Source organism: Cheilinus undulatus, linkage group 24 (genome assembly GCF_018320785.1).
Source record: "Cheilinus undulatus linkage group 24, ASM1832078v1, whole genome shotgun sequence".
Lineage (NCBI taxonomy): Eukaryota > Metazoa > Chordata > Actinopteri > Labriformes > Labridae > Cheilinus > Cheilinus undulatus.
In genome coordinates this window covers 2,493,327-2,517,530 of record NC_054888.1, presented here as the reverse complement: position 1 = coordinate 2,517,530, position 24,204 = coordinate 2,493,327, and the positions used below count along the sequence as shown (strand labels likewise).

Sequence of the window (24,204 nt, the reverse complement as noted above, 5' to 3'; positions counted from 1 at the left end):
TAAGTATCTCGAAAAATCTCAGTTTTATTCCTCGTAAATTAACTCTTACTTGACCTTGAAAATTTCTGTTTTTCTGCAAATTTACAACTTGATAAACTAGAAAATTTAGTGTTTTTCTTGTAAGTTAACTGTTTAGATATACAATTGTGAGAATTTTTTCCTTTTAATTTATAACTTTTTAAAATTGGACATTTCTTTTAAATTAGTTAACATCTTTTTAAACTTGAAAATATCAAATTTTTCTTGTAAATTTTTGACTTTTTTAACTTGAAAATATTTTTTTTTCTTGATATTAACAGAGCCTCTTCATTTATTTCTTTTTTCCTACAGTGTTGTTCTTTTTGTTTCTGTTTCTACGTTTATACACTAAAGCACGTTAAACATGTTTAATAGATGTTATAACTAATGATTCAGATCTGATCATATCTACATATCTCTCTTAAAACCCCTTTGTTTCTATGGAAACGGCAGCGCGGATTGTGAGCTGAAGGAAACACCACAGAGTGAGTCCTCTCTCTCCTGTCATCGAATAGGCGATCTTTGCCTGATGTGAGCCGTCGTGTGTGTCGGCTAGCGGAGCTTGAAGCAAAGAGCCGCAGCGACAGGATGGGGAAAAAACAGAAGAAATCCGGAGAGGACAGGTAAGGAAAACGCGCGTACCGCCTCACATCACCTGTCCACACTGACACCTGACAAAACCAGTTTACCTGACGGGGAACAGGCCCCGTTAGCCCTCTGCTGACACTGTTAGCTCTGCGGCTAGCTGCGTTAGCCGATGCTAACCACGAGTCAGTTAAATGTGTTCGTGCAGGTGAGAATTTAAAGAGCCTAAAAATGGCCGAGGATGAATTACACAACCAGCAGGAGGGCAGACACGGGCTCACCTGGGCCAGTCACAACCTGTTAGCCCTTCTTTATAGCTTCTGTGCCACTTTCAGCCTTGTAAACCAGCTAATTCAGCGTTAGCTTCTAAGCAGCCGGCTGCTAGCTCCCTTCAGGCTGACTTTGAGTCTCTAACCTGGGTCCAGTTTCCCTCTCATGGTCCCTAAAAACGGCCTGTAACGGCGGGGAATTTACCTGGAAGAAAAGCTCGACTAATGTCACAAATATTCAGCTGTATGGGAGTGAGTAGGGGCAGCTATGGTAGCTGTTAGCTCCTTTATTAGCAGTAATGATGTAAGACTGCTGTAATGCTAACTGTCCGCTCACCTGCTGCTGACCACCTGCTGACATTCACATCCTCACACACCTGAGCTTTTAGACTGTCAGGTGACAGCGCTGCAGTCTCAAAGCTTTCTTTGGCTGGCAGTCAGAAACAAAGTCACTGACATCTATCAGTCTGGGAAGGGTGACAAATACATTTCTAAGGCGTTGAGAGCCATTGCCCACAACAGGGAAAAACCTGGAACAGTGGGGAACCTTCCCAGGAGTGCCTGGGCATTTCTGAGGCTTTGGGGCGCCAGCCAACCTCAGTGAGAGCTATTATCCACAACTGGAGAAGACATTGGTTAACCTTCCCAGGATCGGCAGGTCTACTAAAATGACTCCAAGAATGCAGGTAGACTCATCCAGGAGGTCCCAGAACCACATCCAAAGACCTGCAGGCCTCACTGACTCAGTTAAGGTCAGAGTTCATGATTCAACAGTAAGAAAGAGACTGGGCAACTACGGCATCATGGGAGAGTTCCTAGGCCAAAACCACTGCTGAGCAACAGAAACACAAAGGGTCGTCTCACATTTGACTAAAAACATCCTGATGATCCCCAAGACTTCTGGGAAAATATTCTGAGGACTGACCAGACAAGATACGTTTTGGAAGGTGTTCATCCTGCTCCATCTGGTCAAACTAGCACAGCATTTAATCAAAATAATATCTGACCAACAGTCAAACATGGTGGTGACGGTCTGGACCAGGACCTGGGCCACTTAACCATGAATTCTGCTCTCTAGCAGGAAAATCCTGAAGGAGAATGTCCGGCCATCAGTTCAGGACCTCCAGCTCAAGCAGGACCATGATCCCGAACACACCAGCAAGTCCACCTCTGAATGGATGATGAAGGTTTTAGAGTGGCCTACTCAAAGTCCAGACTTAAATGTTATTCTGGGTTCTTCTGTGACCTCCTGGGTTGAGTCCATACGCTCCTGGGAAGGTTCGCCACTGTTCACATTTTTCTCCATTTGTGGATAATGGCTCTCACGCTGTAGAAATTGCTCTGTAACCCTTTTCAAACTGATAGATGGCTTTGAAAAGTCCTCAAATATTGGCCAAAAAGCAACTTTGTTTTTACCATTTGACATTTAATAACGGCGTAATAAATCAGGAAATTCACTCCTGGTCCAGTGTACCCAAAATCTTGCACGCCTTTTATTTTTCACCTTTGCTGCTGAAAAAGTGGTAATAATTTCTCTCAGTTTAGGTCTTTTTAAAGGTCTTTAATTCTGTTTATTAAAATGCGTTGAAAGCCTGATTTACCCTCCTTTTTTCCAATGATCTGTGACATCAAACTTGGGAAATGTAAGTCATGTTTTCAACTAAATTAAAGATAAGAACGTCCAAACTCATCAGAACTGAGGGCCTCTTTTAAAAATGTTGAAGATTTTTTTGTACAATTTAGACAGAGCAGGGGTCTACCTACCTTTTTTGGACAACGTTATCAGCATGGGGCAGATTTTGGCTTAAAAAGATAAGTACTGGTAATGACAGTTAGGAAAATTTTGCCCAGTGTTTGTGACTATTGACGGCAGACTTCTGTGGGTTTGTTCAGTTTTATCCCAGACCAACAGATGTACGCCAGCTTAAGTCCTTTTCTTGGTTCATCCTCAGTCCTTTAACTTAAAAATGTTAAGGAGGGGCGCGCCGATAGTCGAGTGGTCAAGGCGCGCACCATGTACGCGGGCAGCCCGGGTTCGAATCTGGCCTGAGGCCTCCGCCGCATGTCTCTCCCCCACTCTCGCCCTGTTTCTGAGTCTATCCACTGTCCTCCTCTATCCAGTAAATGCATGAAAACAAATCTTTAAAAAAATGTGTTAAGGAGTGTAGTTTTAAGTCTGAACTACTTTTATACAACCCAAATTCCAAAAAAGCTGGGGCGCTGTATAAAATGTAAATAAATAAGATGGTTTTTAAACTCATAAACCTATATTTTATTCACACTAGAACATAAACAACAACATGTCTGATGTTAACCTGGGACATTTTACCATTTCTTAAAAAAATATCAGCTCATTTTGAATTTGATGGCAGCAACACATCTCAAAAAAGAAGGGACGGGGCCACCATTGTGTAGCATCCCCTCTTTTTTTTTTGGAGTTTTGGGGGAGGGATGTTGTCCCGTTCATCTAGCTGCTAAACAGTCCTGGGTCTTCTTTGCTGGATTTTTCCTTTTCTGATGCTGCAAATGTTTTTACTGGTGAAGGTCTGGACTGCAGGCAGGCCAGTTCAGGACCTGGACTCTTCTCCTGTGAAGCCATGATGTTGTGATGGATGTGGTGTAGCATTGTCTTGCTGAAGTAGTTGAGACCTTCTCTGAAAGAGTGTGACCACAGAACAGTTTTCCATGTACGCTTAGTCCATTTTAAATAAGTTTTGGCCCAGAGGAGATGGCGGCGTTTCGTTTTTTGTTTTTTTTAAGATATTTTTTGGCATTTTTGTGGCTTTATTAGATAGAGGAGGACAGTGGATAGCGTTGGAAACAGGGTCGAGAGTGGGGGAGAGACATGCGGCAAAGGGCCTCAGGCTGGATTCAAACCCTGGCCGCCCACGTACATGGGGAGCGCCTTTAACCACTAGGTCACCTGCTCCCCAGTCAGCGGGGTATCTGTAATCCTGCTCACAAATGGCTTCTTCTTCTACTCGACTTACTTTTCCAGCCTTTAGTTGCCCCGTCCCTACTTTTTTGAGGGACGATTGCTGACATCAAATTTAAAGAGAGCTGATATTTTCTAAGAAATGTTGAAATGTCTCCGCTTCAACATCTGATATGTTGTTTATGTTCTATTGTGAATCAAATATGGGTTTATGAGATTAGACAGTCATTGTGTTTATTTACATTTTACACAGTGTCCCAGCTTTTTTGGTCTTTGGGCTGTATTTATAAGGAGTTTTTTTCTTTTGTTGTATTTCTATGGTAAAGCTGTTCTCAGACCGGCTCCCTGTGTGTCAGAGGGATGATGGGAAATAAAAGGTTGTGAAAAAAGCGTCGAGTCTGCAGCTTTTGGTTTGTTCATATTGTTCTAACAGAGATAAAGAGAGAGAGAGGGAGGGCCGTGGGTTCTGCTGATGTCTCTCTCCCTCGGTGTGCCGCCACATTTTAAAGCCTGGACTCTGTATTGTTTAGTTTCTGATTTGGGGGATTGTAGGATTGATTGATTTTACTGGCCATTTTTTTCCCACAGTGCCAAAGATGACGGCATCGACATCGACGCTTTGGCGGCCGAGATCGAAGGAGCCGGGGCCTCCAAGGAGCCAAAAGGGAAGAAAAAGAAGAAAGGAGCCAAAAAGGACGACTTTGAGTACGGCAGTGTTAGAATAGATTATAAATGATCTATAACATAAAATAACATAAATTAAGTAAGTTATAGACTAAGTATAGCCAGAGTTCCAGCTGTAATTTGAAAGAATACCAATACCACCTATCTTTGATGTCTTTATGATGTCATGACGGCGGGGAGGAGCCTACTGTCCCTAATCAGCCACAACACCATTCAGTCTATGCTGCTGTTTATATTAGATTATTAGATTATTAGCCATAATGTCAGAACCATTCAAGCTAGACCTACCACGAGCTAGCTGAGGGAGAAACCAGGATAGACGGGCATGGAGAAGACTTTTTTCTCATACAATCATGTTTCTGTGCAGAAACAGAAAATCAAAACAGCTGCATTGATACATACCAATACTTTATGTGAATCCCCCTTGATTTTTTACATGTCCCTTTGTTTTTCTTTCTTTCTTCACATAAATGTTCTTTGCATTTATGTGTTTTATCCTGCTTTACTCGTGTATTTCCCCTCTAGTGAGGACGACATCCTGAAGGAGCTGGAGGAGTTGTCTCTTGAGACTCAGGGAGGAAAAGCAAAGGTAAACTTGCCTAATTATATTATTATATTCAAGAGGCTAGCAGTGCCTCTTTAACAGCTTTTCTTCCTCGTTTAATCATAAGCATACTTTTAATGGAAACACTGCATGCAGAAGGCCGGAGGATGGGATGTTTATAAGCTTTGATGACATCATCTATCTAAAGCCATCAAAGGCATAAAGAATAACATCAAACAATAAGAATAAAGTTAAAGGCAGAGGATGGAATGTTTATACACTTTAAAAGATGACATCATCAAAGACAGAGGTCTGAATGTTTAGACTTTAAAGAATGACATTATCAAAGGCAGAGGACAGAATGTTATTAAGCTTTGATGACATCATCTATCTAAAGTCATCAAAGGCATAAAGAATAACATCAAACAATAAGAATAACATTAAAGGCAGAGGAAGGTTTTCCACTTTAAAGGATGACCTAATCAAAAGCAGAGGACGGAATGTTTATGCTTTAAAGGATGATGTCATCAAAGGTAGAGGAGGGAATATTTTAGACTTCAAAGAATGGCACTATCAAAGGCAAAGAACGCAATGTTTATAAATTTAAAGGATGACATCATCAATGACAGGATGGGATTTTTATACATTTAAAGGATGACATCATCAACGACAGTATGGGATGTTTATAAATTTAAAGGATGACATCATCAATGACAGGATGGGATTTTTATACATTTAAAGGATGACATCATCAGTGACAGGATGGGAGGTTTATACATTTAAAGGATGACATCATCAATGACAGGATGGGATGTTTATACATTTAAAGGATGACATCATCAATGACAGGATGGAATGTTTATACATTTAAAGGATGACATCATCAATGACAGGATGAAATGTTTATACATTTAAAGGATGACATCATCAATGACAGGATGGAATGTTTATACATTTAAAGGATGACATCATCAATGACAGGATGGGATGTTTATACATTTAAAGGATGACATCATCAATGACAGGATGAAATGTTTATACATTTAAAGGATGACATCATCAATGACAGGATGGGATGTTTATACATTTAAAGGATGACATCATCAATGACAGGATGGGATGTTTATAAACAGAAGTTTATTAATTCCTGTTAAAACCAAAGTTTTTCACTGAATTGTGCTTCAGGTTTCATCAGATCTTATTTTAGCGCTCAGTTAAACGCCACTCTTTCTGCTTCTGCAGAAATCAGACGCCACAGAAGAAGTGGAGAGCTACGAGCCTCCCAAAGAGAAGAAGAAGACGAGGAAGGGGAAGAAGGGCGGTGCCAGCCTGGAGGATGAGGACGGTGACGAAGGTGAAGGTCAGGGTGAAGGGGAGAAGAATGGAGAGCAGAAAGATGCCAAGAAGGTGAGAAATTGTCTTTGCTTAAGTTTTCAAGCCAAAAGGTAAATCATCACATGGACGTTATCCACCACATTTGTCTCCTTCGGGCCTCCATACTGACTCTGCTTTGATATTTAACCTTTTTGTTTCTCCAGGCGCCTCCTGCTGCTCCCCCCTCTGACTCTGATGACGACAGCAGCTCGCGCTCTCGAGTCAAGACCAAAGGAAACAAGAAAGGAGGCAAACAACCGTCAGTGTCTGATGAAGAGGAGGACAAAGACGAGGATGAGGGCATGAAGAAAGGAGGAGGAGGGAAGGAGAACGAGTCAGACGACGACGACGATGAAGAGTTCACATCCAGGAGAGACAAAAAGAAGAAGAACAAGGGCAAAGCAGCGAAGGCAGACAGCGAGGATGAAGAGGAGCAGAACGAAGACGAGCCGGGCTTCAAGATGAAGACGGCGGCGCAGAAGAAGGCGGAGAAGAAGGAGAGGGAGAGGAAGAAGAAGGAGGAGGAGAGGATGAAGCAGAAGAAGCAGAAGGAGAAGGAGACCAGCACAGAGGCGAAGAAAGAGCCAGAAAAGAAGACGACAGAGGCCACGCCCCCTCAGATAGAAACACCTGGAGGAGCGGCAGCTGAAGAACCTGAAGGGGCGGAGCCAGCAGCTGAAGGTAAGATGCCAGAAGGTCTAAAACATACCTTTTTTTTTAATACTTGAAATCATCGAATCATCCTCATTCAGAGTAGGGAAGATTATTGTTAGTGACTGCAATGAGCATTTCAGCCTGGTGTTTTCACCGCAATGCTTTTCACCAAAAATATCAAGAAAAACTCAAAGATAAAAAAAAATCTCTTTGAATTGATATCAGTGGAGAATCAAGTAATTCCACAAACTTTTTTTTCTGTTCTCAGGTATTCTTTTTTTGGTTCTGAAAAATAAATTAATAAATAAAAAAAATGTTTTCCATCTTATAGTTTTTATGTTTACATCAAAAAAGAAATGTAGGAGAATAGAGCACTAGTGATACAACATTCTTTTTCCCCCTTTGTGGGACCATTTCTGTTTCCAAAAAGAAAGAATATATAAAGAAACAGGTTTTATTTGTCATCTTATTGTTAATATATTTGGATCAGAAATGAAAGATCATAGAATGGAACGCTGGTGATGTAGCATTCTTTTTCTCCCATTTGAGGGACCTGACGCAGGTGTTATGATAACGAAATGTTACATCACCAGTGTTCTGTTCTCTGATCTCTTTATGATCCAAACAAAAAAGAATAAGATAAAAAAAATATGATGGAAGACAAAATACAATAAAAGGAGAAACAAAAACAGAAGAAAATGAAGAACAACAAAAAAAGAAGATGAAAAACAAACTTTCGTTTTTCTTTTTTTGTTTCTTAATTTTGTTTCTCTGTTTTTGAGAAAAGAAATGAACACATGAAAAACATTTTTTTTCTTCTTATCATTTTTTTTATATTTGCATCAAAAAAGGAAGATTAAAGAACGGAACAGTAATGATGTAACATTCTTTTCCCCATTTTGCGTGACCTGGTGCAGATGTGGAAAAAAAGAATGTTACTTCACCAGTGTTCTCTTCTTTGATCTTCCTTGTGTTGAACTGAGCATAAAACGTTACTTGTTTTAAATTTATTGTTGTTATTCATAACGGTGAAATAAAAAATGAAAATCAAAGCCAGTTTGTTTTTCTTTTTTTGATTCTGAATTTTAAATCAAACTTTCTGAAAGCTCTACCAGCTGTCCTTCTCAGTGTTTTTCTTTTCTGTTTGTAAACAGTAACCAATCAGGGAATCAGCGAGTTTCTTGATTTTGAATTTCTTTTTTCAAAATAAAAATCCATCTGCTGTAAACACACTGACCTTTCTCTCTTTTTTTCCTCGTCTTCTCCTGCAGAGGAAGGCGAGAGCGACAAGAAGAAGAAAGACAAAAAGAAGAAGAAAGGAGAGAAGGAGGAAAAGGAGAAGGAGAAGAAGAAGGGACCCAGCAAGGCCACAGTGAAGGCCATGCAGGAGGCTCTGGCCAAGATGAAGGAGGTGAGGGGCATTGTGGGAAACACAGTCACTGAGGAGGTATGATGGGTTTGTTGTTTTAAAGTTGTTTTTATTGTTTTTTTAGGAGGAAGAGCGAGCCAAGAGGGAGGAGGAGGAGCGTATAAAGAGGCTGGAGGAGCTGGAAAAGCAGAGGCAGGAGCAGGTAGACACCGCCTCGTCTTCTTCATGTTTCTGTTTTATGTTTGTGTCTTCTCTACGATCTCTGATCCCTCCTTCTTCACTTCCCTTCAGGAGCGTCTGGAGCAGGAGCGTAAGGAGAAGAAGAAGCAGAAGGAGAAGGAGAGGAAGGAGCGTCTGAAGAAGGAGGGGAAACTGCTGACAAAAGCTCAGAGGGAGGCTCGAGCTCGGGCCGAGGCCACGCTGAAGATGCTGCAGGCTCAGGGTGAGGATCTGATGCATCAGTCAGTCTGATTTAGTTTAGACAGAAGTCTGGGAACAGAAAAAACACACAAAACCAGTTCCTGAAATCACCTTCAGGAACCACCTGAATACCGTTACGTACTGTTTTACTTTAATGTGATGAGTAGACGCAGTAGAACTTCCTGCACAGAGAAACAGCATTGGTGCTGTTAACCTAGCTGTTAACAGCTAAGTGCTCTAAGTAAGGGGGAAAAAAACATATCTTTTGAATAGTAAATATCATGACACAAAGCAAAATGATTCCCGACCCTAGTGTCAAGTCTACTCTGAACAATACCCAATACCCAACCTTAGACTCAGTTTTCAACATTTCTAATTATCCATGTTCCAAAAGTTGTCAACTCTAGGCTACTATTTGGCAAAAATGGAGGGGAACGGCCCAAACATTCCCAGCTTCACCTTCATCCTATAAGTCTGTAAAATATTCAGTATCATGTAATATAAACCTTTGTATTTACTAAATTATTATAACATTAGATGTTTATTTCTTTAATTGCTATGTACTCAAAGCATTTCCTCCATGTGCCTGTTGTCTGACCACACATCATACAGTATTTTCACCGTATATTTACAGTCTGTTTTACTGTATATTTACAGTATTTTTAAGAAATGTTAACAGTTTTCTATAGTATATTTACAATATTTTTACCTTACATTTACAGTATTTTTATGGCATTTTTACAGTATGTTTAAGGTATGTTTACAATATGTTTACAACAATTTAACAGTATAGTGAGAGTATTATTATGGGTTGTTTTACATTATGTTTATATTATTTTTACGGTATTTTTTCGTTATTGGTTACATTATTTTTAAAGTATATTTTTGGTATGTTTACTGTATATTTACAGTATTTTTACAGTATTTTTTCGGTATGTTTATAGCAATTTTACACTATGTGTACATTATATGGTATTTTTCAGTATGTTTACAGTATTTTTACAGCTTGTTTACAGTACTTTTAATATATGTTTACAGTATTTTCACATTATATTTGCATTATTTTTACGGTATTTTTCATATATGTTTACATTATGTTTACAGTATTTTTACAATATTTTTACAGTATGTTTACAGTATTTTTACATTATGTTTACATTATTTTTATGGTATTTTTTGATTTGTTTACAGTACTTCTACGGTATGTATTTTTGCATCGTGTTTACAGTATTTTTACGGTATTTTTTTTGGTATGTTTACAGTACTTTTACGTTATGTTTACAGTGTTTTTACTATATTTTTACGGTTTGTTTACTGTATTTTTACGTTATGTTTACATTATTTTTATGGTATTTTTTGATATGTTTACAGTACTTCTACGGTATGTACTTTTGCATCATGTTTACATTATTTTTATAGGTTTTTTTGTATGTTTACAGTTCTTTTAAAGGTTTGTTTAAAGCACTACAGTTAGTCTGATCTTTATTAGCTATTTCCCATGTCAAACTGCATATTTATGGTGATTTTTCTTAAGGTGTTGAAGTGCCATCCAAAGACTCGATGCCAAAGAAGAAGCCGGTTTACGACCGCAGGAAGAAGAAGCCAAACGCTCCAACACCTGAAGGTACAGATGGTAGACAGGAGGTGTCACTCTGACCATGAAAAATAACCACAATTTCTTCAATTAAAGTCTCATCCTAATTTTTTATCTGTGTCGTAGAAACCTCCGGGGTTACGTCTCCTGTGTCTGAGACTCCTGAGCCCGTAGCCATGGAGACGGAGGCTGAGGCTCCCGCTGCAGAGACAGGTGAGTGGAGGGCAGAGATGTTAAAGACAAAGTATGGTGATGATTAAATGTCATAAGCAAGCTGACCTCCTCTTCCTCCTGCAGAGGTGAAACCAGACGCTGCTGTGGACGACTGGGAGGCCATCGCCACTGACGAAGAGAAAGGTTAGACCAATAAGAACGCACTTCAGAGACACCTCAGTCCTCCAAAGTAAGTCTGTGATTAATCCAAGTGAAACTGTTCTCTGTCAGAGCTGAAGAAAGTCCACATCGAGGTAAAGGAGGAGACCGCCGCTCCTCCTCAGCCAGCGGGCAGCGAAGAGGAAGAGGAGGAGGAAGAAGAGGAGGAGGATGAAGAGGATGAGGAGGAGGATGATGAGGAGGAAGAGGAGGAGAGCGAAGAGGAGGCAGAGAAGGAGACAACGACGGCGACTCAGACGAAAAGGAGAGCAAAGGAGAGCGAGGACGAGAGCAGTGAGAGTGATGATGATGGCAGGACGAAGGAGGAGCGGCTGTATGACAGAGCGAAGAGGAGGATAGAGGTGAGAGAGGGAGGAGGGGCCAGGTTAGGACTACTGTGACAAGTAGGGAAGGGTATCAAATACAGATACTGATACTGCACCAGTTTATGACTCATCCCTGGGGTAGAATCTACACCAAATGACACCCAACCCTAGTGTAGAATCTACACCCAACAGCACCCAACCCTAGTGTAGAATCTACGCCAAACAGCACCCAACCCTAGTGTAGAATCTACGCCAAACAGCACCCAACCCTAGTGTAGAATCTACGCCCAACAATACCCAACCCTAGTGTAGAATCTACGCCCAACAGCACCCAATCCCAGAGTAGAATCTACACCAAACAACACCCAACCCTAGTGTAGAATCTACGCCCAACAGCACCCAATCCCAGAGTAGAATCTACACCAAACAACACCCAACCCTAGTGTAGAATCTACACCCAACAGCACCCAACCCTAGTGTAGAATCTACGCCAAACAGCACCCAACCCTAGTGTAGAATCTACGCCCAACAATACCCAACCCTAGTGTAGAATCTACGCCCAACAATACCCAACCCTAGTGTAGAATCTACGCCCAACAGCACCCAATCCCAGAGTAGAATCTACACCAAACAACACCCAACCCTAGTGTAGAATCTACTCCCAACAGCACCCAACCCTAGTGTAGAATCTACGCCCAACAGCACCCAACCCTAGTGTAGAATCTACGCCCAACAGCACCCAACCCTAGTGTAGAATCTACGCCCAACAATACCCAACCCTAGTGTAGAATCTACGCCCAACAATACCCAACCCTAGTGTAGAATCTACGCCCAACAGCACCCAATCCCAGAGTAGAATCTACACCAAACAACACCCAACCCTAGTGTAGAATCTACACCAAACAACACCCAACCCTAGTGTAGAATCTACTCCCAACAGCACCCAACCCTAGTGTAGAATCTACGCCCAACAGCACCCAACCCTAGTGTAGAATCTACTCCCAACAGCACCCAACCCTAGTGTAGAATCTACGCCCAACAGCACCCAACCCTAGTGTAGAATCTACGCCCAACAATACCCAACCCTAGTGTAGAATCTACGCCCAACAGCACCCAACCCTAGTGTAGAATCTACGCCCAACAATACCCAACCCTAGTGTAGAATCTACGCCAAACAGCACCCAACCCTAGTGTAGAATCTACGCCCAACAGCACCCAACCCTAGTGTAGAATCTACGCCCAACAGCACCCAACCCTTGTGTAGAATCTACGCCCAACAGCACCCAACCCTAATACTTACCATTATTATCCTTTTGCATTGCTGATGGGATTTACCAGTATCTTTAAGCAGGAAGCCTGTAATTATCACAGTTTTGTCACTATTTCCAGTTGACTGAAAGAACGTATTAAAACATCATTGCTGACCAAAATTCTAATTCTATTTCTTTAGAAACGCAGAGCAGAGAACCTTAAAAACACGGATTTTGACACTCTTAGGGCTCCTGTAGTCTGTGTACTCGGTCACGTCGACACGGGAAAAACAAAGATCCTGGACAAGGTAGTTCATTTGCATTGATTTCTTTTTATTTATAACTATGTTTAATAATAATGTCTTAACTTTTTTGGTGTTTATTGGCTGTTTTTTCTTTTTGTTTTTAAATCTGTTGTCTGTTAAGAGACTCGCTGCAGCTTTAATCTGATTTAGTTTTGTGTATTTTCTGTATCTGTGCTGCTCTGTTTTGTAGCTACGACACACTCATGTTCAGGACGGAGAAGCCGGAGGAATCACGCAGCAGATCGGCGCCACCAACGTCCCTCAGGAGACGATCCTGGAGCAGACCAAGATGGTTAAAAATGTACGACAGTACACTCTCATTAATGTTGATGTTCATTACAGATAATAATCTGAATATTTTCTGTTCAGTTCGACAGAGACAACCTGAAGATCCCCGGCATGTTAATCATCGACACACCTGGACACGAGTCCTTCAGGTACGCCCTAACAATGATAACCTCTAAAAAGCAAAATCAGAAGAAAGAACGGCCACATTACTGCTTTTTAAGACACCAGGCTCTATTGTAAAAAACATAGTTAAACACCAGTGTTCTTCAGGGTTCAGTGATCCTTTTTTCCTCTTCAGTAATTTGAGGAACAGAGGAAGCTCTCTGTGCGACATCGCCATCCTCGTGGTTGACATCATGCACGGCCTGGAGCCCCAGACGCTTGAGTCCATCAACCTCCTCAAGGAGAAGAAGTGTCCCTTCATTGTCGCCCTCAACAAGGTCCGTCTCCTCTTCACCTTCAGGTACGTCGTTGTCTTCTTCTCTTGTTTTCTGACGGTGCCGTTTCTGTTGTCAGATTGACCGTCTGTATGACTGGAAGAAGAGTCCGGACACTGATGTCGTGGCCACGCTGAAGAAGCAGAAGAAGAACACCAAGGATGAGTTTGACGAGAGAGCGAAGGCCGTCATTGTAGAGTTTGCTCAGCAGGTGAAGATCATTGTTTATTAACCAGTCGGGGAACCCTGGATGTTTTTACCGTTGGTTCCGTTGCTCTAGTTTTTTCCCTAGTCATATAGAAAGTTCATTATTTTATCACCCATAAAGAAAAACATTTTGGGAACCTTGCAAAGCTCATTTATATGACATATATTTATATTAAGTAAAAAGTAAGGGAACCAAAGCAGCTCCCTGAGGAACCCCAGTAGCCTTCTTTAATGTTTATCTTTGTTTAGGGTTTGAATGCCGCCTTGTTCTACGAGAACAAAGACCCCCGGACGTTTGTATCGTTGGTCCCAACCTCGGCCCACAGCGGGGACGGGATGGGAAACCTCATCGCCCTATTGGTTGAGCTTACGCAGACCATGTTAGCACGCCGAATAGCACACTGTGATGAGCTGCGAGCTCAAGTTATGGAGGTAAGAAACAGTTGTATTTCTCATTTTAACTTCCTGTTCCAAAGTTTGAAGAGTTAAACGGAGTGGTTCTATGTTCAGGTGAAAGCTCTGCCCGGGATGGGAACCACGATAGACGTCATCCTGATCAACGGACGTCTGCGGGAGGGAGAGACCATCATCGTCCCGGGAGTGGAGGGACCAATCGTGACACAGATCAGAGGGCTGCTGCTGCCGCCGCCTTTGAAGGAACTCAGAGTCAAGGTAAACAGGACTTTATACCTGACAGTAAAATCTAAATCTACTGTAAACTCCTCTCCTGTGCTGTGGTAATATCTACCCTAAAGTATGTGGACACTGATGCCTCCTAACTGCTGTTCTTACTGTTGAATCTCTGTTTTAGGATCTGCCTCATGTATCTAATGATTTATTGATTGTTTTATTTGTGTAGAGTCAGTACGAGAAGCACAAGGAGGTGTCGACGTCTCAGGGAGTGAAGATTCTGGGTAAAGATCTGGAGAAGGCGCTGGCAGGGCTCCCTCTACTGGTGGCTCAGCGGGATGACGAGGTCCCTGTCCTGAGGGTAAAAAAAAACACAAACGCTTTTGGATTATTGTCGATCTTCTCAGTCCAGATCATAGGAGAGGATGTCATGAAGGCGACCCTTAATTTGGTTCAACTTTGTCTTTATATCTTTGTTTATAGCGACATGAGGGAGAAAAGAAGTTAAAGCACCACTAGCATTTTAGCTTGTAGCTTAGAAGTTATAAAACATTCAGAGTACTTCAACTGTTTTAAAAATAACAACAGTCTCCTTATGTTGACTGTACTTTGATGGCAACGTTTTAAACAGTCAAAGTCTACTATGGCAAAAATGGAGGGAAAAACCAGCTTCACGAGCATTCTGTCTCATGCCTTTGATGACGTCATCCTTTGACCCTTTGATAGCCTTCAAAGAATGGTGTCATCAAAGGTGCATTTGCCAAATTTCCATAAAAACATCCACACAAATTCCCTTAAATTTTTCATCAAATTCTTTAAAATGTCAAAGGAATTCCTCACTCCAAAATTCCCAGTCAAATTCCCCAAAATTTACAAATAGATTTCCTGTGTTTTTTTTTTAAGGTTTTCAAAGCAAATTTCCCCCATTATTACATGTGCATGAAACTCTTCAAAAGATACAGATAAATTCCCTAAAATTCAAATAAATTGCGTTAAATTCATTATAAAATGAAAGGTAACCAAAAGTTCTTTACATATTCCAAAAGTCTTAGGGGGGAGCCTAAACATCCTTAAAGAAATTTCACCAAAATTCATAGTAAATTCTTGGAATTTTTTAGAGCATGTTTCCGGGAGATTTCTTGTTAAATTCCCCCGAAATGTGACTTGAATTGATTGCCAAAGTTTCCATGAAAATAATGGAAAATCATCAGAAACAGCAAACAATTTCCACAATTTTTTTAACATTTCTAAGCGACAGCCTCACCCCAAAATTTTCAAATTCCCCAATAATGTACAAACAAGTCCATGCTCATGAAAGTAACGATTTCACGGCAAAATATCCCCAAAATTAACAAAAAATAACAAAAGCATTTAAAACATTACCATGAAAATTTCCCAATGAATTACTAAAATTCCAATGAAATTATCAAAAATTTTTAAACCAAATTTCCCCAAAAGCTTTCAATAAGACTCTCAAAAATATTCAAACATAATACCAAAACTTTCATGAAAATTTCCATGGAGATGGCCCCATCTTTTGAAGAAAATTACTGAACGTTGAATGGATATTCTAGACTTTTATCTCAAAACCTCTAAAAGCAGAAATCATTACTGCCATGTTAGAAACATCCTCAGATGTCCATTCTGGACCTTCAGAGCACCTTCAGGGGTTAAAACCAACATTAAACTGGTTTCTGAGTCTCCCAGTAGACTGAGCGTACTGTTCTGTTGTTTTCTGCCAGGATGAGCTGGTACGAGAGCTCAAACAGACGCTAAGCTCCATCAAACTGGAGGAGAAGGGAGTTTACGTCCAGGCGTCCACGCTGGGATCGCTGGAGGCCCTGCTGGAGTTCCTCCGCACGTCTAAAGTCCCTGTAAGTTCCTGTCAGACTCTTAAATACTCATGTAATGACCCAGCTTTTTAAACTCCTGCGTTTGTGTTCTAGTTTTACAGTTCCAGGCTGATCTGACTTCTGTGTCTCTGTTTCTGCAGTATGCAGGGATCAACATCGGTCCAGTACATAAGAGGGACGTCATGAAGGCGTCTGCGATGCTGGAGCACGACCCTCAGTACGTCTTGGTCTCATAACTACCTGGTTTCAGTTATTTAATGTTTACACTTAAGCCAGTTTGCTTGAGCTTCCACTTCCAATGTCCATTTATCCTTGTTTGAAATGACGAGAATTAGGGCTCTTTATAGAGATCTAGATAATTCCTCTCAGCTCAGTAATGAGAGCTGGTCTTCCAGCTGCCAAACAGGTCTTTACATGGTCCTTTAATGTCCCAGAGAAAAGCTCCACTAGCACCTTAGCTTGAGGCTAAGAAGTTACAAAAAATTCAGCGTCCTTCATCTGTCTTTCATTATTAGAGCAGAAAAATACTAACAATCTTTAGCTGAAGATTGCTGTCCAGTGTTGGCAACTTTGAGAAAAGTTACCAACAAAGTTGCCACTTATCTCCTACTATGTGGCAAAAATGGAGGGAAAAAGCCCCCGCTTCATCAACACTCCGTCCTTTGCCTTTGATCATGTCATTCTTTGAATTCTTTAAAAGAATTTAGAAAGATGATGTCATCAAAGCTTATTAAAAAATTCCATCCTTGCCTCCAAATGTCATCAAAGCTAATAAAACATTTCACCCTTGCCTTTGAAGATGATGCCATAAAAGCTTATGAATCAACAATCCATTGTCTCCTTTAGATGTCATGAGAGCTGATAAACAGTCCATCCTTGCTTCCAAAGATTGTCATAGAAGATTATAAAACATACCATCCTTGCTATAAAAGGTTTCATGAAAGCTGATAACTCATTTCATCCTTTCCTTAATACATGTCATGAGAGTTGATACAACATTCCAGTGGATAAAACATTCCATCCTTGCTTTTAAAGTTGTAGAATATTTAAAAAAATTCCATCCTTGCTATAAAAGATGACATGAAAGCTGATAAAACATTCCATCCTTGTCTTTTAATTTGTCATGAGAGCTGATTAACATTCCATCCTTGTTTTTAAATATGACCTCATAGAAGATTTTGAAACATCCCATCCTTGCCCTTTAAAGATGTCATCAAAACTGATGAACATCCTATCTTTGCCTTAAACAATGTCATAAAACCTGATAAAACATTCCATCCTTGCTATAAAATGTTTCATTAAAGCTGAAAAATCATTCCACCCTTGCCTTAAAACATGTCATGAAAGTTGCTGCAACATTCCAGTGGATACAACATGCCATTCTTGCTTTTAAAGATGTTTAAGATTTTAGAACATTCTATCCATGACATGGTAGCTGATAAAACATTCCATCCTTGCTATAAAAGATGACATGGAAGCTAAAAGAGCATTCCATCCTTGTCTTTAAATGTGTCATGAGTGCCTGTTAACATTCCATCCTTGCTTTTAAATATGACCTCATAGAAGGTTTTGAAATATCCCATCCTTGCCTATTAAAGATTTTTCATCAAAACTGATGCACATAATATCTTTGCCTTAAACCATATCACCTAACCTGATAAAACATTCCATCCATTCTTTAAAGATGATCTCATAGAAGATTATGAAACATCCCATCCTTGCCCTTTAAAGATGTCATCAAAACTGATGAACATCCTATCCTTGCCTTGAACAATGTCATCAAACCTGATAAAACATTCCATCCTTGCTTTTAAATATGATGCCATAGAAGATTATGAAACATCCCATCCTTGCAATAAAAAAATGTCATGGTAGCTCATTAATCATTCCATCCTTGCCTTAATACATGTCATGAAAGTTGATGGAACATTCCATCCTTGCCTTTAAATATGTCATAAAAGTGAATAAAACATTCCATCCTTGCTTTTAAAGATGTAGAATATTATGAAACATTCCATCCTTGCTATTCATGATGTCATAAAAGCTGATAATGGTTCTGTCCTGCCTTTAAATAAGTTGTCATCAAAGCTCATAAAATATTCCATCCTTGCCAGTCAAGGCCCCCTGGATGTCATTTCAGTCTAAACAGAATTTTACATCACCATTATTATCAGAGCACACAGACCAACAGTCCTTCCCTTATGCTGACTTTCCTTTGTTGGCAACTTCTGGAAAAGTGGGTTGAACTGCCTTTGAAAAGTTGCCAACTTTTACCTACTGTTTGGCAAAGATGGAGTGAAAATGCCCCCCAGCTTCACCAACATTCCGTCCTCTGCCTTTGATGATGTCATCCTTTGTCTTATTAGAAAGATGATGTCATCAAAGCTTTAAAACATTCCTTTCTCGCAGCGTTAGTGACCCTGGGCTGAAAGTTGTGGCACTAAAACTGCTGTGTTTGGTGACTTTGTGCCGTTGATGATGTTTTCGTCCAATCCCGTGCAGGTATGCCGTGATTTTAGCGTTTGACGTGAAGGTGGAGAGAGAGAGTCAGGAGATGGCCGACAGTCTGGGCGTTCGGATCTTCTCGGCTGAAATCATCTACCATCTGTTCGATGCGTTCACCAAATACAGAGAGGACTACAAGAAGGCCAAACAAGACGAGTTCAAGTAGGAAGAGACCGCCGTCTAGCCGCCATCTTTGTGTTGTATTTGAAAGATGTGGTCGATAAAGACGTTTATTCTCTCTGTGTTCTTAGACATATAGCCGTTTTCCCCGTGAAGATAAGAGTTCTTCCTCAGTTCATCTTCAACTCCAGAGATCCTATCGTGATGGGCGTGTCTATTGAGGCCGGCATCCTGAAACAGGGAACGCCGCTCTGCGTCCCCAGTAAAGGGGTGAGTCATGGTTAAAGCTACCAGTGTGTTTATGATGTTCTAATTATTTCCAGTTGCTAACTCTCTTATGTTTGGTTTCAGTTTGTGGACATCGGTGTGGTCACCAGCATCGAGATCAATCACAAAGCGGTCGACACCGCCAAGAAAGGCCAGGAGATCTGCGTCAAGATCGAGCCCATTCCCGGAGAGTCGCCCAAAATGTACGGCCGCCATTTTGAAGCCACTGATATCATCGTGAGCAAGGTAAGGACCCGCCGTAGCCCCGAGCAGCGAGCTGTTAAACGTGAGGAAGGTTTTCTGATTTAGTTTTAAACAAAAGCGTGATTCGTAACGGTTCTTCCACCGCCACTGAGGCGAAAGTTTTTCTGGAGGAAACGCCAGTCAACTCCTTGCCATGAGACAGAGGAGATGAAGGAGAGAAAGAAAAGGAAGAATGGAGGGAAAGAGGAAGAAGTAAAAGCAAGTAGGTAAGAAGGGAAGACATGAGGGAAAGAGAGGGGAAGTATGAGGTTATTTTATGTCTGTTAGAAGTAGAGCGGCGGTTCGCACTCCATTCTAAAGAAAATAGCTTCAGTTTATTTAAACACATCATTGGTGATTCAGCTAGGTCTGGGATTATATAATCCTCTTTACTGTAGTTTATTTTAAATGTTTGTGATTTAACTGTGAACAGAAAGGTTAATTCTGCCAGCTCTCTGATTTTTACCATGCCTGGTAAACCAGTAGAGGATGAACCTATCACGTTAGCTCACACACACACCAGTGTAAGCTTTGTCAACTAAAAATATGTATATACCTCTTTCTTTTTTTTCCTGAGGACAGCAAGACTAATCTGTCAAAGATAGCAGAAAGGTGAATCTGGTTTAAATAACTGAGTAATGTGTCTACTTTTCAAAGCCTAAATGAAGTCTAAAGGAGGAACTGAGGTGGAGTTATAGGGCTAACACTAGACTAAGATGATGAGTGTGTATGTAAAAGAATGTTGGGATTCTCTTAGTGAGATCAAAGCAAATGTTTCCAGGAGAACAGCATAGCAACAACAGGCATAGCTAACGTGATTGGTCCATTCTATGACGTTCAAAGAAAAATCTAAGCAGAAATATGTTTAAAGCATATTTAGAGTCCTGACATTCTATCCCTTCAAAAACATTTTAGTCTAGTTTAAGTCCGTTTGAAGCCCGCGTAGTCTTTTAGTCAAGCGTTTGTCTTTGCCTGAATCCATAGCCAAATCCTACTTCTATGTTCTATGCACTCTGCCTAACCTGGGATCCCTGCTTTCTACAGCTGAGAGACAGAAAAGTTGTGCATGCCTTTTGAATGTCCAGTGAAAACTAAGTTACATTTTAGTCTCGTTGTGGTCATCTTGAAGAAAAATAAATGTATTTCTAGTCAGTTTTAGATCCATATTTAGCTAGTCTTATTCTTGTTGTCTTCATTAAAAAAAGAGGTAGTTTAACATTTTTAGTTGAACCTAACACTGGTGTGTGTGTGACAGAATGTTGGGACTCTCTTGGCGAGATCAAAGCAAATGTCTCCTGGAGAACAGCATAGCAACAACAGGCAGAGCTAACGTGATTGGTCCATCCTCTTCCTGTTTCCTATTGGTCGGTTCAGAGAAAAATCCAAGAGCAGAAACAGAGCACAGAGAAAGTTTTGTACGCAGAAGAGCAAATTTTAGAATAGTGTGTGGAACAGCAAACTATGGCCTACTGTTACTGGCAAAGATGGAGGGGTAAAGAATTCCCAGCTTTACCAACATTCCATCCTCTCCTTTTGATGATGTCATCCTTTGAAAGCTTGATATGCGTTAGAGAGATGATGTCATCAAAGCTTTACAACATTCCATTCTGCCCATTTGGTTGACAGGCAGAACAGATTCGTACCTAACCAAAGCCAGCTTTAGAAGGCCCTGGGCAGAACGTTGTTACACTAAAACAGCTTTAAGTTGTGGCCTTGTGCGTCTGATGTTTTTAGGTAAAACATACACACGAGTGCGGAGAATAATGTTAGTGTTCATTACCTCCGCCAAGGGGGTTATGTGATCAGCAGGGTTTGTTAGTTTGTTTGTTTGTTAGCAACATAACTCAAAAAAATTATGGACGTATTTTGATGAAATTTTCAGGAAATGTCTGAAATGGCATAAGGAAGAACTGATTAGATTTTGGGAGTGATCTGGATCACCGTCTGGATCCAGGAATTTTTTAAAGGATTCTTTGCTATTGGGAGATAGGGCTAATGGTGGAGGTCTGCGCTCTCTGAGTGCTTTTCTAGTTTTAGAAAGTAAGAATGAATGTAAACGAAGAGCCAGAGTGGTTGTAGTGAAAGAATGAAGACAGACCTCATCGTAGTCAAGTTGGTTTTTTTTGTCTGACATTCCAGCTTCAGCTTCACAGCATTTGTTTGTATTTCAGATCACGCGGGCATCCATCGACGCTCTGAAGAACTGGTTCAGAGACGAGATGTCCAAACCGGACTGGCAGCTCATCATGGAGCTGAAGAAGACCTTCGAGATCATCTGAGGGGCCGAAACCCACAAACACGCTCATGAATCCACACTTTAATACACACTTCCTCCTGCTGACGACCACGACAGACACGGGAGGAGGAACCTGTAACGAAATAATCAATTTAAAGAAGTGAAAGTGTTTTTCTGTGAGAAACGAACCGTTTTTTCCACTGTTGTAAACAGTGATAGTTTAGAACACACAACCATACACAAAAACACACACATCTACACACTCAGTATTCCAACGTGCCTGTTCTTCAGCATCAACGTTGTTGTTTTCTTCTTCTCTGCTCTGATTTGTGGCTGCTGCTTCGTGTCCCAGGCTGCTCCCTGTTCCCTCCCAGACTGATGCTAACAAGCTTTCAGCCCGACCAGGTGCATTGTGGGATTGTACTACGCAGCAACAGGGCTGAAGGAGGACTATTTTGTTTTCTTTTCATAAATCACCAAATCATTGAGGCAGCGGCGATGGCGTCAACTTTAGAGACTTTGCCCAGCTGACTCAGCGGTGCAGTTTGTCGGCCATGTAGGATGGATGGCGTGTGGTGGAGGTTTGAGTGAGAGGAGGTGACCTCTGGGAGATTTTAAACTGTTTTTGCTGCAACTGCTGATGTAATAAAATTCCCATGATTCTGATGAAACCTGAGGCTCCTGGGTGTAAATGTCTACAGAATAACTGAAGTATTGAATTCCACCACCAGGGGACTCTCAGTCAAAGGAATAAGACATGATGAGGAGGGTAGATAGGAGTGCCCCCCTCTTATTCCAACCCAGGATACAGGACTACCTAGAGCAGGGGTCATCGAGAACATTTGCACAAATGCCAGATTTAGTCTCGACAGGGCTGGACTTTCAAGTACACAGAAATTAAATAAATATTTATGTCTGATTAACATTTTATTGTAGTAGTATTTGTATTTTCTTTCAAAACGCAGGACATTTTTAGTCATTACCAGTGAGATCTATGCCTACTATCTATAATACAGCAGGCCACAAGAAAACAGTCCTGACAACAGAGCCACTGAGCCCCTGAAAAGCCCAAAGAATGGGCCTTGCCCAATTGTGATTTAGTACCAGTATGAACTCATTTTTGACACTTTTAACCCCTTTTTGCCTCTGCAAACCTATTTTTGCAAGATTTTACCCTTTTAAACCCCTTTTCCTGCATGTTTTATTCCTTGTGTTCCACTTGAATCCATTTTTGCCACTTCTATTTTTGCCACTTCTTAACCCCTTTTCATTACATTTTTTTTTCAACAATTGTTGCAACTTTTAACTAATTTTTGCAACTTTCCTTTTTGCCACTTTAACCTAAATTTTTGCCATTCTTTAACGCCTTTAAACCACTTTTCCTGCATGTTTTATTCCCTTTGTGTAACTCATTCATCAGTTCTCTTCTATTTTTGCCACTTTTTAACCCCTTTTCATGACTTTTTTGCACTATTTTTGTAATATGTAACCCATTTTTGATACTTTATGCCACTTTAACCCGTTTTTTGCCAATTTTTAACCCATTTAAACCACTTTTCCTGCATGTTTTATTCCTTTTGTGCCATTCTTATTCACTTTTGCCACTTTTTAACCCCTTTTCATCACTTTTTTGCATCTTTTGTCATTTGAAACAGACTTTTGATACCTTTTTCCCCCTTTTTTCCCTCTTTCACCAATTTTTGCCACTCTCTAACCCCCTTTCACCACTTTATCTGGTTGTTTTTGGCGCCCTTCTCTCAACCTTAACCCTTTTATAAATATCCACTAATTATGACAGTAAATTTCTGTGAAAACAGATCAGATGTTAAGTCATTCTAAAACTATTTAAATATTAATTGTTTGTGGGATGGGTTTGACAGCTACAGACATTTAAAGCCAAAGGATATTTTTAAAACCAGAATATCTTTTTCTCCCCCTTTTCTGAATTTAATGATCTTTCGGGGGCCGGACAGGAAGCTTTGGGGGGCTTGTTTTGGCCCGCAGGCCACCAGTTGATGATCAGTGCCCTTGGGCTTTGGTTTCTGGCATCAGGACCAAATACCACCTCAACAACAAATCACAATCTAATATTTTTTTTAAATTTTTCATTCATAACCATAGTTTAAATGAAAGATGAGGTAGTTTAGGCGGAGACATATCCTTCAAAATAAAAGCACATATCTGGAACCCACTGTAAAGACGAATTTCATGACCCACATGTTAAGAATCGGCCCTGAGGAGGCACCAAAGGTCTGTGGTCCGATCAGGGTTCATTTTCACCAAGAGGTAGAGGATGAGTCCTAACAACCCTTCACATCATCTGTTATTGTTTGGGTCAGAGTCGTTTACAGCTGACAGATTTTAAATCTGAAATAAGAAATCCAAAATCTAGAAACAAGCTGTTTCCCAACCGGTGTTTTAAAAAGGAAACCAAAATATGAAGAAACCGCCCCTAAGCTTTTTCAGTCAGCTCAGATAAAACTGGGGATCAAGAAAACAATGTTAGTTTTTGGTTTCTGCTTTTCCATTTTAATTAAACTAAAGAATGGTTTGTTTTTCATTTTTGTGTCCTGATTAAATAGAAGACTCAAAGAACGAAACACTGGTGATGCAACATTCTTTTTTCTGAATTATGTGCTGCAGGTCTTGTGACAAAAGAATGTTACCATGCCAGTGTAACGGTCTTTGATTTTCCTTTTTTGATTATTTTGAAATCAGA

At 40.6% G+C, this 24,204-nt stretch overlaps 1 protein-coding gene across 1 annotated transcript; it reads left to right on the top strand.

Annotated features, from left to right (window-relative positions):
• Nucleotides 1-539: 539 nt before the first annotated feature.
• On the top strand, nucleotides 540-22,367 carry eif5b (eukaryotic translation initiation factor 5B). The gene is made up of 26 exons (XM_041781984.1): nucleotides 540-641; nucleotides 4,396-4,512; nucleotides 5,017-5,080; nucleotides 6,278-6,442; nucleotides 6,574-7,090; nucleotides 8,335-8,474; nucleotides 8,557-8,634; nucleotides 8,724-8,874; nucleotides 10,387-10,476; nucleotides 10,573-10,659; nucleotides 10,744-10,803; nucleotides 10,891-11,180; nucleotides 12,595-12,702; nucleotides 12,890-13,000; nucleotides 13,069-13,136; nucleotides 13,286-13,427; nucleotides 13,504-13,635; nucleotides 13,881-14,063; nucleotides 14,142-14,303; nucleotides 14,491-14,622; nucleotides 16,004-16,135; nucleotides 16,255-16,331; nucleotides 18,617-18,781; nucleotides 18,871-19,009; nucleotides 19,091-19,252; nucleotides 21,421-22,367. Exons 1-26 carry the CDS (start codon nucleotides 607-609, stop codon nucleotides 21,526-21,528), a joined length of 3,615 nt encoding a protein of 1,204 aa, XP_041637918.1. The 5' UTR covers nucleotides 540-606; the 3' UTR covers nucleotides 21,529-22,367.
• Nucleotides 22,368-24,204: the final 1,837 nt, after the last annotated feature.

What these genes read in the sequence shown, in the direction of transcription:
- eif5b (XM_041781984.1), top strand. Translation starts at nt 607, where the DNA reads ATGGGGAAAAAACAGAAGAAATCCGGAGAGGACAG. An exon ending in CTCAGGGAGGAAAAGCAAAG is followed by an intron (nt 5,081 to 6,277) that starts GTAAACTTGCCT and finishes CTGCTTCTGCAG; the next exon opens with AAATCAGACGCCACAGAAGA. An exon ending in CCTGGACACGAGTCCTTCAG is followed by an intron (nt 13,137 to 13,285) that starts GTACGCCCTAAC and finishes TTTCCTCTTCAG; the next exon opens with TAATTTGAGGAACAGAGGAA.